The sequence below is a fragment of the Natator depressus genome, chromosome 10 (assembly GCF_965152275.1).
Source record: "Natator depressus isolate rNatDep1 chromosome 10, rNatDep2.hap1, whole genome shotgun sequence".
NCBI classification, from domain to species: domain Eukaryota; kingdom Metazoa; phylum Chordata; order Testudines; family Cheloniidae; genus Natator; species Natator depressus.
The window spans coordinates 15396307-15411072 of NC_134243.1; the positions used below are offsets into that span (position 1 = coordinate 15396307).

Consider the following 14766-nt stretch of genomic DNA (forward strand, 5'->3'; position numbering starts at 1 on the left):
GGTGGGTGGGGCTCCACTCAGGCCCTAAAGCTTGCCAGGTTGCTGGTGCCTTTATCTACTCCTGCACACTTCCTGATCTGTAAAAGCAGGTCTTCCTTTCTACTCCCCCAGACTCCACACTGGCATGTTCCTCTACAGTCCCTTTGCTTTCCCTACTCTTCCCTAGACACACGCTCCACACCCTGTGTGGCTCCTGGTCCCCAGGAAGGGATTTCCCTCTACTAGGCACCTCCTCAGAGCTGCAGACATGGGGGTCCATCTTGAGTACGTGAAAATAAGACTCTGCTCCTGCAGAAGGTGAGGGAATCCCCTCTGGCCTCCTGCCTTCCCCCAGGCCCATATTAGGACCATCAGTGCATGTGTATTAAAGCAAGGAAATTCCTAGAGGAAAAGCTTCTGGGCGAAGTGAACCTGAGGGCGAATATCCACACCTAACAAGTGAAAATCCTCACCAGTATATCCTAGCTAACTGTTCTAAACAAACCAGCAATGGTTCAAATCAGGAAATTCAAAGTTAAAACTTAGACGTAAGTGAGGTGTTTGACAGGCTGCAGACTCGCAGCTGAGGTAGCCAAGCGGCCTCCACCCACTGACAGGAGTCAGTCAAAAGGCGCATTCTTAATTGGCATCAATCGCCTTCCCCACGGGTTGGATAGAGGCCGAATGAGCTAGCGACTGAACTGTCCTCCAACCCTCCCTAAGTCAGGGCTGAGGTGCAGGGCAGGGAACACGTGCCGTTACTGACTCCGCCATTGAGTTCATGTAAAATGTTCCCTCTCTCCCTGCAGGTTTTGGCGACAGATTGGAGGGCATCTCCGCCTGATAGAGTGCAATAGCCGTGGCATAGTATGGGGCATAGGTTACGATCACACGGCCTGGGTTTATACTGGGGGATACGGAGGCGGCTTCATTCAAGGTAATGACACACATTTATTCTACCAGGGTGTATAAATTCCCTATTCAACCTCCTGCGTGGCACCAGCAGAACGAAAAATTTCAATCCCCCATCTTTGTATTGTGTCTAGTCTGTAGAATGAGGTGATGGGCATGTCCCATCTTTGCAAGGGAAGCAGGCTGTACATCTTAGCTTTCTATCTTTGGCTCAAAAATGAGCAATAAAACGTGCATAAAAGTTCCACCTGGCAAAATGTTGAACTATTGCAACTTTCTTCTTTAATATTTAACTTTGCTTTTAATCCGAGTGATTTATTGCCTACAGGATTGGCCAGCAGCGCCGATAATATTTACATGCAATCAGATGTGAAATGTGTTTATATCTATGAGAACCAGCGGTGGAATCCAGTCACAGGATATAGCAACAGGTAAGTGTGTGCGTTTATAATGGTCAAGGGAAATGTCAGGGTGTTTTTAAACTTTTATTTCATGTGTTAAATTGAGATGGAAGGCACATGGGCTTTGAGAGGCTAGATTTCATTAAAGGATGCCTTTGTAGGCCTCAATCCTGCAATGCGTTGTACACCAGCACACCCCTGGGAAGGCACAAAACCTACCTGCAAGCAACGCATTGCAGGATTAAGGTCACAGATCGTAAGCGCTTCAAGTCAGGAACCATGTCTTCCTGTGTGTCGTGTAGTGCTAAGCACAACGGATCCCTGATCCTAAATGGGGCCTCTGGATGCTGCATTTAATAACCATATTTAATAATCATCTAAAGACATTGGGGTCTAATGAAATGGAAGTCAATAAATCTCTCCTTGGTGGGTAGGAAAGGTTTTTCCACCAAACTTTGGAAAACGGCAGAATTCTCAAGATTCACCCTCCTGGTTTTTAAATGCAAAATAGTCAGTTTTTTGAGATCTTTGATCAGTGTTTGGCAGGCAACTGAGCTGCAGAGCAAACCTGTTTCCTTTCAGTCCCTTGTTCAAGAGTCTAGTGATTGAAGACAGTGTTCAGTGTGTGGACGTGGGAAGTGCTAGGCAGAGGTGAAGAGCTTTATCTTTTATCCTTCTCTCACTGTCGCTTATTCTTTATTCCTTGTACTTGTGTTGCAGAGGGCTGCCCACAGACAGGTACATGTGGAGTGACGCGTCTGGCTTACAAGAATGCACAAAAGTTAACACAAAGCCTCCATCCCCGCAGTGGTCTTGGGTAAATTTTGTCTTGGAATTATTTTTTTTTTCTATTTTTTATTTAAAAATAAAAAAGGATGGCCTAGTTGCTCAGGCACAGAACGGAGGTGTCAGGAGACCTGGGTTCCGTTCCTGGCTCTACCGCTGACCTGCTGCGTCACTTTAACCTCGCGTTTCCTCATCGGTACAGTGGAGATGATCTCCCTGCATCCTAGGGATGCTGAGAGGATTGATTGTCCCCCCACCCTCCCAACCCAATTCCTCTTTGGCTCCTTCGTGAATCCCACCCTGAATGTTGTTAAAGTCCTTGGGGACCCAGGATGAAGTTGTTCTCAACAGGCAAAGTTGTGTTATAAGTATTGTTATCAGAACATTCCGTACAAGCAATTACAATGCAAAGTGTGCAGAAGAAGAGGTGAAAGGTGATCTCCCTGCCTTCACTTTCTGCTGTGCTCCTATTCACGTTATCCTTCTGACTCTAGGTGTCTGACTGGTGTATTGATTTTAACATTTCCGGTGGAACTGATCGGGAAGGCTGGCAGTATGCAGCAGACTTTCCAGCGTAAGGAGTTACCTTCTTGTACCTAATAGCCTGGCAGGACCATGCCAAGTTTAACACCTGATTGGCTACAACCACACTGCAAGCAATTATTTAAAACTAGTTGATTTGCACGTCAGCTTTGCTTTAATGGTGGCATCTGTGCCTTGATTTCCCCCTTTGCAAAATGAGGGGGAGAGAGCTGCGGACAATCAGTGTTGAGTACCGTATCGATTTGAAGTATTAGTGTCCATGGCGTTTGGGGAGGAGGGGTGAAATATAAGTCCCACACAGCAAAATAAGGGTTTGCCAATATTCTAAAGTGGCAGGGAGGTCTCCAGGGGGATAATTATTTACAGTTGCAAGCCAATGCCTGGTATCCTCACAACACTGTGTGGTGTGAGGGAGAGCTTTGTACAGAACAGTTGCATGGAAAATAATGCTGGGCTGAAGCATAGTCAGCGCTGACAGGCTGTTGCTGAAATGTGAGGTATTTCCAAGTCCTCTCAAACATTCATTAAACCACGTATCTTTGGCAGATCCTACCATGGCCACAAGACGATGAAGGATTTTGTTCGACGAAGACGCTGGGCCAGGTAAGGGATTAAGTTATGGATATAAAGTTTAGAATTCAGACATGCTCCTTTCTTAAGAGCAAGCTGTTTAGTCCCTTAAATATCTCTCCGCTAACAAAGGGCAAAAGCACTGAAACCTGCATTGAAGAACCCATCTCCAGCAGGGCAGCCCATGGCTTTAGCAACCACTTAAATTACATTTTTCACTTCCAACCTTTACACACAAGTGTCCCAACGTTTCCGTTGTGACTGTGTGAGATCTCTGGGTAGAAGCCTTCTGGTCACAGTTCAGATCAAGGTTCTTGTCACAGGACAGAGCGCCCGAAGTATCGCCTCGTGGACTGCAGTCCTACAGGCAGCCTGCCGCGGTGTTCCCCTTTAAGGGGCTTCTTCAAAACCTCAAACCCTTGTATCCAGTCACAGCCTATTTCGGGTTCTGGTTTGTTAAATAAACAAAAAAATTCAAAATAAAGCTCTCATAAGCCATTTATCCCCTTATTAGGACACGCTCAGGCCTTCCCTACCATAGTCTCACTTCCCCAAGTCCCAGCTTTCTCTACTGGAGCCTACTTTCACCCAGCAGCCTCTGTACTCTAGTCTCCCTGAGCATCTTTCACTTCCTGCTGCTCATTACAAGGGAATCAGCTAAACCCCCTACAGATGAGCCTTAGTAACTAGGGTTGGCTGGGCCCAGGCCTCTAGCCCTTAAAGGGGCAGACCACCCTTTTATAGCTCCCTTTACAAATGGTGGTTAAATGATTAGTAGATGTTGTTAGAGAGTCCGCCAAGCCAGTAGGTTGCTTGTAACCATTTATAACACATGCCTCATATGCTTAGATTGCAGGCTCTTAGGGCAGGGACTGTCTTTTTGTTCTATGTTTGTACAGCACCTAGCACAATGGTCTATGACTGGGGCTCCTAGGCACTACAATACACATAACAATAGGGCTTTAACCCTCTTATAGACGGAGTCCTAATATAAATGTGACCAGCACCACCTACTTACTAGGCAACTGATGACTTCCTAGCCAGGCTTTACTGTAATTGGATGGAACCAGAAAAGATCAAACTGTCACTGTATCCTGCCTTGAGCAGGAAGCACCCCTGCACCCTGCTCTTTCCCGAGGGATCCTGGGGCAATTCTGAATCACTCTAGTTTTCCTCATGCACTTTCTTGTGCTAAGCTATCAAACACCCTTACTAATGAGGCGCTATGAGCCTACAAATTAAAGACTTCGATGTTTGGTGCTTGTTTTGTGGCTGCAGAGTCAACGTTTTAGGCCTCAAGCATCTCTTCCTCCTGCTCAGCGAGGCCCTTGGGCCACAAACAGTTCTGCTGTATGTCCTGTAACAAATTGAACTAACCAAATGAACTAAGTGCTGATGCCAAATATAACTGACACAAGTTGAGAAAAGTCTTGAGCCCAACCGTTCCTCTCTTTCAGTTGCACAAATTAAAATTGAAAACAAATAGGGGATTGCTTAGGGCTAGATCCTGGATTTGTGGGTTGGAGGAGAGAGAAATTCCCTGTGTTCCCGGGCTGGGTGCAGGTAGACATTCTGCCTGTGGAGTCTAATGTATCCTCCCTAATTTACAATGCTACTTATTTCCACATGGAAACTAGAGCAGAGTAGCTTTCTGTAATGGCCCATTAAGAGAGAACCTTTTTCTGTACTGCTTTAATGGAAGGCTGCCAGCTCTTAGCCAACAAACATGCCTCCCTCCCTTGGGATGCTCTGTGTTACCTTCAGACAGTCCCCTCCTGAATCAAGCCCAGCTGTCACTCCCATTGCCAGTACAGAGGAGGGAACGGACCACCTACAGAGTTCTGCTCTCAGCAATGGATTCTCCCACTAACACGATGAAATGCTTTTCTTTATCCTGAAGTTGTAGGCTAGGTTTAGACAGGTAGGAAGCAAAGTCTAAGACGTCTAAGAGGGCCTGTTTTTTCTTTATTAAGTTGCTCTTAGAAAAGAAACCCTGATAAATGTTATCCTGTGTCTAGTGCTTCAGAACTCAACCTGGAAACACAAACCTGGTTGGTGTCAACTCACTTTCAAACTGAAAATATTTGTTGCATGGTATCTCTGCTTTCCATATTACCCATTGAATGAAAGGATTTGGGGACTTCCCCCACCCTTATGAGTTATTCTGTCAACCTGGGAGCAGATCCACTCACAGGAAGTGCGTGTTCCTAAAGGGTTGTGGGGTTTTTCCTCTTTAGAAAATGTAAAATAATCACCAATGGACCCTGGCTGGAAGTGCCACCCATCGCCCTGTGGGACATCGCCATAATCCCTAGTTCGTCAGCAGACGAAGAAGAATCGATAGCACTCTGGGCAGTTAGCAACAAGGGAGACGTGCTGTGCAGACTCGGAGTAACACAGCAAAATCCAGCTGTAAGACTTTCTCGTTACTGCCTCTCTCATATAAGTGTCATTTAAAGTGCATGTATGTAGCGTGTGCGCGCATGTATCCCTCAAATCACTTCACTGGTTTTTTGTCTCTTGTGTAAACCCCCGTTAACCCCTCAGCCTTCTTTTCCTGCTCCACCCACCCCTGAGGTGCGCTCATTCCCCACCTCTTGACTCAGGCTGCCTCCTGTGTCCGATACAGCTCTCCTCTTCTACCCCATATGTCTCCCTACCGCCCCTTTCCTTTCCTTCCCCTTCAGTCACTGAGGGGTCTGCTCCTGCCTTCTCTTCAAATTATTGGTAGCATGTCCATCTGACTTAGATATTAAGCTGCTCAGGGCAGGAACCTGGCCAAGCTGTGGCCCCCATATAGAGCCCACTGAAGTCAATGCAAGTCTTTCCATTAACTTCAGTGGGCTTTGTATTGTGCTGTGTGTTTTTTATAAGGAACCATGCACATCTATAGTGCCTAGTATAATTAATACTAGGTTCACATTTACCTACAGACTATAATAGACATTGCAAAACAGTAACCTCCGTCCACTAAAGTACTTACCCTGTGAATCATCCCTGTAATAGCAGCTGCCTCGCAAGTGCCCCCTCCTGGCTAGGAATACCTCAGTTTCCCTCTTTTTCAGGGCTCCTTAATAAACTCCACAGACAGGCTAGTGCTGGAGATGTGGATTAGCCCTCTAGCCACCTCACAAACAAACTTAACCCTTCTTGGGGGTAACAAAAAAATAGAACTGAAAAGTCCCAGCAAACAAAAAGGTAGAAGAACCTTCATGGGCTTTTCTTCAGCCTACCCCAGGGCTGTGTTTCCAGCACCTTTCCGAGCTACCTTTGAGTCTTCTCCTTGCTCTGGTATAGAAAACTCAGCCTCTAGCCTGATTTCCCCTGGAGTACTGTTCTCCTGCAGCCTGTCTGGTTCAGTGCCTTCCCTGGCACAGAGCAGCCAGACTGACCAGTCCCTGTGCTTCTGCTCCCAGACTGATCTCTCTGTCCCTTTATAAGGCTCAGGTGTCCATTGAAGCATCAGTTGAGTCCCTGAACCATGCCTCCCCTCTGGCTTTACAGCAAGGCCAGCTGCTCTCTATTAGGCCCCATTGTAAGGCTCTTAATGAGGCACAGGTGGGCTGGATCAGTACCCTCTTAGGCTATATCTAGTCTGCACCCCATTGGGGGCAGCATGTAGGCTAGGTGTAGCTCTAGACGGCAGTGAAAAGCAGGCTGTGTCCACACGGCAGCATGTAGCTACAGATGGCAGAGAGAGGCTCTGGCGGGGGGAAGTCATGGGGAAAGGGTCTGGCAGCGGGGAGGGCATGGGACCCCCCCCACTACTAAAAATAGCAGCACAGATGTGGGAAGCACTGCTTGGGGGTGTAGAGAGCCATATGGGGTACATATCCAAAGGTTCTGGGGTGCTTTTATTCCCCTAAGCTATTCATACCTGTGCTGGGGATGAAGGGGGCAGTGTATGTAAGAAGTGTGCAGTATAGACATACCCTTAAAGGGCCCAGTCCACCTGGTGACACGCCCTTTGACTTCAGAAGGATGCCTGCATGTTTAATGTTAAGCCTGTGTAAGTGCTTTACAGGATTGCGGCCAAATTGTGCACTAATTTTTGCAAAAGTCATATCTAGAGCTTGTAGAAATTTTTCATTTTTTTTAATATAAATTTAAATGTAGACATCTTGAAACTTTGGAAAAACCAGTATGAAAAAAAATTCAAAAAAATGTTCACTAATATGTTTCCTGTTTTTTCTACCAGTTCTGTTTCCACAGTTGTACTGTTAGGTACAACTAAAGTCATAATGCGCTTATAGAAAAGTCCCATAGAATTGAACAGAAGATTACATCCCTGCTCTAGCATAATCTAAACCAGGGGTGGGCAAACTTTTTGGGCTGAGGGCCACATCGGGTTTCCGAAATTGTATGGAGGGCCGGTTACGGGAGCCTGTGCCTCCCCAAACAGCCAGGTGTGGCCCGGCCCCCACCCCCTATCCAAACCCCCCTGCTTCTCACCCTCTGACAGCCCCCCTGGGAATCCTGCCCCATCCACCCTTCCCTGACTGCCGCCGAACCCCCCTACCCCACCCCTGCTGCCCCATCTAACCTCTCCTCTCCTTCCTGACTGCCCCCTGGGATCCTTACCCCCATTCAATCCCCCTGTTCCCTGCCCTCTGACCACGCCCACCCCCGACCACCACCCTAAACTCCCCTGCTCTCTATCCAACCCGCCCTGCTCCCTGCCCCCTGACTGCGCTGCCTGGAGCACCGGTGGCTGGCGGCGCTACAACCGTGCCACGCAGAGCACCAGGCCGGCCAGCCATGCCACCGCGCAGCACAGAGCACCGGGTCAGGCCATGGCTCTACAGCTGCGCTACTCGACAAGAGCTCGCTGCCCAGAGCATTGCGCCGGCGGCACAGTGAGCTGAAGCTGCGGGGGTGGGGGAACAGTGGGGGAGGGGCCGGGGGCGAGTCTCCCGAGCCAGGAGCTCAGGGGCTGGGTAGGAGGTTCCTGCGGGCCGTAGTTTGCCCACCTCTGATCTAAACAAACCAGGGAAAGGCCTTTGTCGGTTAAGTCATATAGGGTTCTATAAAAGTTACTCTTCAGAACCAATTGCATTCTGTAGGATTTTTCCCATCACGTGAGATCAGCCAGCAGGCGCACTGTGTTGTTCAGTTCTGCAACAGGTGCATGGTTCCCAAACCATACTTTGTCATTTGCTAGGGAACATCATGGCTTCACGTGGGAACAGATCAGCCCTTCATGTCGGTCTCAATTGGGGCATTCCACCAAGTCTGGGCTGTTGCCAGAGATGGCTCTACCTTCTACCGGGGTTCAGTGTCTCCAAAAAAACCTGCAGGTGAGTGCTGTGGAACAGAGTACGTCTTCTCACAGCAAGGATGTAGTGAGCTGAATGAGCACAGAACGGAGACATTTCAACGTCATCACTGCAAAGAGTGTGAGGCTGACGCAAAATAAACAGCCTCCTCCTCACTTATATTAACATGCTTTAGGACGCTTTTAAAAAGTTAGTTAATGTTTACAAAACCTTGAGATGAGTTTCTTTTTGTTAGCAATGTATCTGGGTAACTTCTTGGAAGCCCAAGAGAAGTTTTACCAGCCTTGCCCACAAGGAAATGCCATTTCATACGGGTCAGCAACATTCCTCCTTAAATTCTCCAGGCCAAACTCTCTTGAGAAGGTCGAGGTAGAAACGATCTACCATTAAACACACCTCAATATGGAAAATACTGAGTTGCGAAAGGAGATGGAAAATATTGCTTTATGTGAAGTAGGTTCCCACTCTTTACTTTAACCATTCTGTGCCTCAGTTTCCCCATCTATAAAATGAGGATAATGATACTGACCTCCTTTGAAATCTAACAATGAAAAGTGCTATATAAGAGCTAGGTATTCTCACCATGTGTAATTCAAATGGAGAGGATTAGTGGTTTGGGTGTGCTTGACTTTTAGACGAGCACTTCTCATGTCAGCCAGTCATGTTATTGTATAGCCAGAAGGGCTGGAAGGCTACTTGGTTCCCTCTGCTGTGATTCACCACTGCCTTGTGTAGCTAGGTATTTCTAATGCTCCTACCCCTATGGTGTCTGAACACAAAGCTTTCTTTGGCCTATTACAATACCCTTCTTACTGCTGTTTTCTCAATGTCTTGTTCATTTATTTCCAACTTCTAGGTGATTGTTGGTACCATATCCCTTCACCTCCAAAACAAAAATTAAAACAAGTCTCAGTAGGACGGACATCTATGTTGGCGGTGGATAAAAATGGTGAGTTTTAAATGACAAGGACTCGGAAACGAACCAGAGATCTGACTGCTTTAAAACAAGATTCTAGGCCACATCCTCCACTCGTGTAAACTGGCATTGCTCCATTGAAGTTAGTGGAGCTATGCTGGTTTACACCACCTGAGGATCTGTTCCTCTGTGTGTTCAGAGGGAATAGCCTTGCATTGGCACAGTGATGGACTGGGTGCGGTAATCACTGTCTGGCTCCTAGGATTGTATTTGACATAGCTAGTGCCATAGATAACATGGACACAGCATCTAGAACGCTTTTTTAAAATATTTATTGGATTGTCACAAAGAAGAAAATAACCTCTCTCACTGCGTCTGAGGAGCTTTGCCAGAAACCCCGAAACATGCAAATCTGCAGGAAGAATGCCTTACAGTGAACCATGCACATCATCCACAGAAAACAAACTGGTGCATCATCACTAGACAAAATTAAAGGATCCTTTCACAAAAGAAACAAGCCTTTAACTCTGCAGCATCCTGTCAGAGAGAACTCCTTTTCCATGTTGCATTACTTCTGTACCGCCAATGGTGTGCATGGATCGTTGTAAATCTATAATGCATGGTCCTTTCCCCAAGGAGCTTTAGAAATTAGGGTGTGCACCATTATTCAGGAAGGTCAAAATAGGGTAAATAGAGACTATGAAGTTCCACTCACTAGGGAAAAGTGTAACAGGATTCCATAGAAAAAAAGGAAGCAATAACTGCTGATCTCTTTTGATGTTTAATTAAACAGTGCAGAGTTCATGGCTTTAATGCAGTGGGCTCATCCTACATGAGCAGAACTCCTGAACTCTGTCTAAAAGACCATCCTTCCCTTCATCGGATTTAATTGATCTATTTATAGGTAATCTCTGGTACCGTCAGGGAATCACACCAAGCTACCCTCAAGGATCTAGTTGGGACCATGTTTCAAATAATATCCGTAAAGTTTCTGTGGGACCCCTGGATCAGGTATGTATTTAACTTTGCATTTCACTAGTTATGAATGACATAGTTAAATCATCAGTAAACAGTGGTTTCTACTCCTGTTTCCCTCATAAGACAGTGACTCACATGCCGGCATCCTGACAACCTGAAAATTAACTCTGTGAAATGGTAACACAGACTTCTGCTGTCCCACTGAGACTATGCAAATAGCATATATTGTAAACCTTCCTTGTTAAATCTCAGTGGGAATGTTTTCACTGCTAATCTTTGTGCCTGGGTCTCATTTGTGTAGGGACGTTTGGGTTTCTGTTTGCCCAAATTAGAGCTGTTTGGCTCTAAGCAAGGTCACTGCATCCAATCTTTGGAGTGTGACTGAGCCGGGTAGTGTCGTGGTTTTCATTTAGAGGAAGAGAGCAGTGTGTGAAACACATTTTATTCATTCTCTCTCTTTAAGGTTTGGGTGATAGCTGATAAAGTGCAAGGAAGTCACAGCCTAAGTTGCGGGACAGTCTGTCATCGAACAGGAGTCCAACCATTGGAACCGAAAGGGCTCTCATGGGACTACGGCATTGGGGTGAGTGCTGGGAGCACAGAATTGCTCTAGAGTTGGTATCTACACAGTTATAGGTGGTTGGGCACTGTCTATAGAGGAAGATACAATCCCTGTTTCAGCAGGCGCCTACGAAATTTTGGATAGGTGCTCATCTCCTTGTGCAAGGCAGGAAACTGGTCTTGCACCCTGTACTCTCAAATGGGAGCATTCCTTGTCTTGACTATGGAGACATTTCCATGTCAAGTGATTGTGTCTTCAAATGTATTGGCGTCTTTTTTTTAAATGAATGAAGTGTGTTATGCAATTATACTAATCTTTAAACTAGGGTTGGTTTTTAGTTTGAGCGCTTTGAAGTCTTCATTAAAGAGTTTAATTTTGTGTCCAGTGACACTGTTTTAAAATGTGTAGTTAACTGTGATTAGCCAAATTAAATATAATACAGCAATTAACATGGCAGCATTTTATAAGTAAAGCTTCTCCATGGTCTGTGCGTGATTATCCCCCATTGTCATGATGCTGCAGTGTTTGAAGTGCAGATATTTAAACAGTCTCATTGAAATCGTAGCCCCTTTGAAGTTGATGGCAAAATTCCAACTTCAGTGGGGACAGGATTTCACCCAATCCCCATGATGCAGAATACTAATCCTTGTCCGGGCCTGCTCCTTTCCTTGAGCATGTGTCTCATCCATTTTAGATGCTCTAACCAGAGTATCCAAGAGATAGGAGTCATGGGGATTTGAGTGTGTGGACCAGGCAGTTATGCACCCAGCTCCCTCTGGGAGTTACACATGCTAGCAGGTCAGGATTTTGTAAGGAGTCCTTTTTCTGAGCTGAGCTAGGGTGGGAAAACTAACCCCCGGCAGGGCATTAAGAATAAATAGTGCAAAAACCTTCCTGTAAACAAAGCTCTGAATCAAATTGCGATGTTTCTTTAAAATATATTAAAATCTCATGTAGGGTGGATGGGAGCACATTACAGTCAGAGGAAATGCAACTGAAGCTCCTAAGGCTGCTTTACATGAGACCTCTGAAGAGCATTCAGCAAAGCCAACGGATCTAGAAGATGGGGAGAATGGAGGAAAAGGAAAGCATTCTAAAACCACCTTGATGGTTAACGAAGGGCAAGCACTAGACAGAAACTCTGTTAATTGTTAGTATGTTCTGTTCTCTGTACACTGGCTGCTGCTTGTTTCCCAAGTAATTTAAAGAAAAACAAACTGTAGGATACAATAAACTCATTCCATTTCTGCTCAGAAAAAAAAAAAGCCTTCTGATAAAACTGATGCATTTTTTAGAACTGGAATTTACAAGATGGGCATTTTAATATTTAATTTATTCTTGTACTACTAAGTTAACAGAGTATGGCTTGATAGAACGGACAAGAGTTTTGCCAAGAGAGACAAGGTGCTGTTTGGAGCTGCAGGAATAGCCTTGACCCCCATTTAAAGCTGCTACACAAACTGTGTGAATGTGAATATCTTTGCAGACTTGTTTATTTTTCCTGTAGAAGTCTTTAATTCCCTTCCCTACATCCCTTAACACTCACTCATCTTATATGCCACTCTCCAGTTTTAGTATTGCTCGTCTTTGGGCAGATAGGAGGATTTTAAAAATCGTATCAATATATAGTTGATTACTGTACAGAGCGCTCTAGTCACTGCATTAGTGTCAAATCTAGGGTCCTGATCCTGCAGACACTTATGGACATGCTTAACTTTGCTCATGTGAGTCATCCCATTGATTTCTATGCTACCGTCACATTGAGCGGGGATCACTTGCATCAATAATGTTCCACATGAGTATAAGTGTTTGTTTGCAGGACTGGAGTGGAGGGAGTACACATTACTAAGGGCCAATTTCTGGTACCCGTTCTCATGCTGCATAGAATCTTATTTCACAAGTGGGCCCATTGGTGTCAGCGGAAATCATGTGGAAGAGAGTCCTAATCTCTCAGTAGGGGTGCTTCTACATTTATCAGATATGAGGTGGAAAAATCATCTTTTTAGCCTCACGTTCAGCTCGTCCTCCAATGGCTCACACCTCATGCTTTGTCCAAGTCTCTTCGAGTGAGAGACTGGAAAAAGTTCTATGCCTATTTCCGGCTTCATAGTGGTAGAGAGCTACAGTCACTCCAGTGAAGTCAGTGTAGACTAGCATGCACTCAGAATGGGGCTTTGCTGTTAGTTTGAACTAAGTGATCTGTGCTGAATATATTTCTGGCTCTTCTCCTAGTGAGTTAACACCTTAGTGTACATTATTCCTCAAAAGAGAAGGTCTAGTTCTGTCCTGCTTTAAAATTGTAGTTAAGCCTAGATTCTCCTCTGAACTCCTCTTTATTTTAAAGCCCAATGTTGTGTGGTGCCAGGCACCTTCTGCAAGGTGCTGAGCGTTCACCTCCCGTTGGTTTCAGGAGGGCACTCCACACCTTACAGGATAAGGCTCCATTGTAACTTAGAGAGGTTGTCACGGAGGGACTAATCTTGCACACTTAGATTCGATGGGAATGTCGAGAGCAGGCTCAGACCCCAAGTTTCTTAATGGTAGCACTGCAAGTTTACATTCTTTTTCCCTATATTGTGTGTGATTGTATATGGAGTTATTTTTATATAAATTGAATAGCAATGTGGCTTGGTCTCAAGTACTGTATTTGTAGAAGTAACTACTGACTGTATTTAATATATGATATTTTAATGCCAAGACACTGTTTATGTCCAAATGTGAAAAAGAATCTTAAAGATGCTACTGTCTAACCTATTGAACTTTCCAATATGTGATTATAGTTTTTTTTTATTGATTTTTACATCTGTGGTGTTTCAAGTGTCGTAAGTGACATTATTTGCATTCATTCCTATAAATACTAGGTTACACACAGTTCTAGAAGTTACACAGCAATTGTTCCAAATAAACATCATTAATAGCTTTACCACATATACTCTTAGGCTTGCTTTTTCTCTGCACTAACACATAATCTATGTTAGAAGGTCAACTTATATTTTCCTTTTGAATATCCAATGTTTACATCTTCAATGCAAGTGTTACATATAATACTAACTGACTCAATAAAATATACGCTAATGTAATCGTGCATTTTCTCCTTTTTCCCCCCTCCCAAGGGGGGGACCCCATTTTGTCTGTTGTACAACAAAAAGCTGTTTAAGGGAACATATGCAAAATATAAAATCTATATATGAGCACCAAATCTCTGCCCCTGAAAGTCTTCTTAAAGTAGAAAGTGACAGATGGAATTAAAATGTACATCAGCCCCCTAATTGTGAGAGAACTTTATTTTTCAAAATTCATTTTAACCTTCAATTAATTTCAGTAAAGTTCATCTGTCAGAAAAAAGGCTCCCATTGTGAAATTCCCTTGAATTTGTCCAAGAAAAACTCTTGTCACTAGCTACTATTTTGAAACTAGGGGTAGCTACTTGCCCTAAACTATAATGCTAACACTACTGGAAGAAATAAAATATCCTAGCAATTTTGTTCAGTGAGAAGCAGGTCATAGCTGACAGCAGGGCAGTATTTACTGAGGGAAGGCATACCCTTCATATCTGATCTCTGTACCACTAGCTACCTGATACTGCATTTACTGTTAAAGGTTATGCAGTATTGTTTGCCAAATGCTTTAATAACTTGTAATAATGCCCCTTTATTTACGCTAAGCATTGAATCCAGACACTGATACGCTGTCTTGGCAGCTAAAATGCTGTCTGTCCCCTTCCCCTCCCCCATAAAAAATCCTACAGAAAAGGACTTTAAAGTCCACAGAATGCTGCTGTGGGAATCTCCATTGTAATGTATTGGTGACTGAGGAGCTTAAAAACTCCTGCAAGATTTATTA

At 44.8% G+C, this 14766-nt stretch overlaps 1 protein-coding gene across 2 annotated transcripts in view; it reads left to right on the forward strand.

Moving 5' to 3' along the window:
• TECPR1 (tectonin beta-propeller repeat containing 1) overlaps window positions 1-13992 on the forward strand; it is a 37378-nt gene extending 23386 nt beyond the window's left edge. For both annotated transcript variants that reach the window (XM_074965262.1, XM_074965263.1), the window contains 11 exons: window positions 789-916; window positions 1220-1322; window positions 2013-2109; window positions 2573-2652; window positions 3168-3224; window positions 5429-5603; window positions 8353-8488; window positions 9324-9416; window positions 10288-10394; window positions 10825-10944; window positions 11881-13992. In XM_074965262.1, coding sequence (XP_074821363.1) covers window positions 789-916; window positions 1220-1322; window positions 2013-2109; window positions 2573-2652; window positions 3168-3224; window positions 5429-5603; window positions 8353-8488; window positions 9324-9416; window positions 10288-10394; window positions 10825-10944; window positions 11881-12078 — 1294 coding nt within the window. In that variant the 3' untranslated portion in view covers window positions 12079-13992. The remainder of the gene's footprint in view (window positions 1-788; window positions 917-1219; window positions 1323-2012; window positions 2110-2572; window positions 2653-3167; window positions 3225-5428; window positions 5604-8352; window positions 8489-9323; window positions 9417-10287; window positions 10395-10824; window positions 10945-11880) is intronic.
• The last annotated feature ends 774 nt before the right edge of the window (window positions 13993-14766 follow it).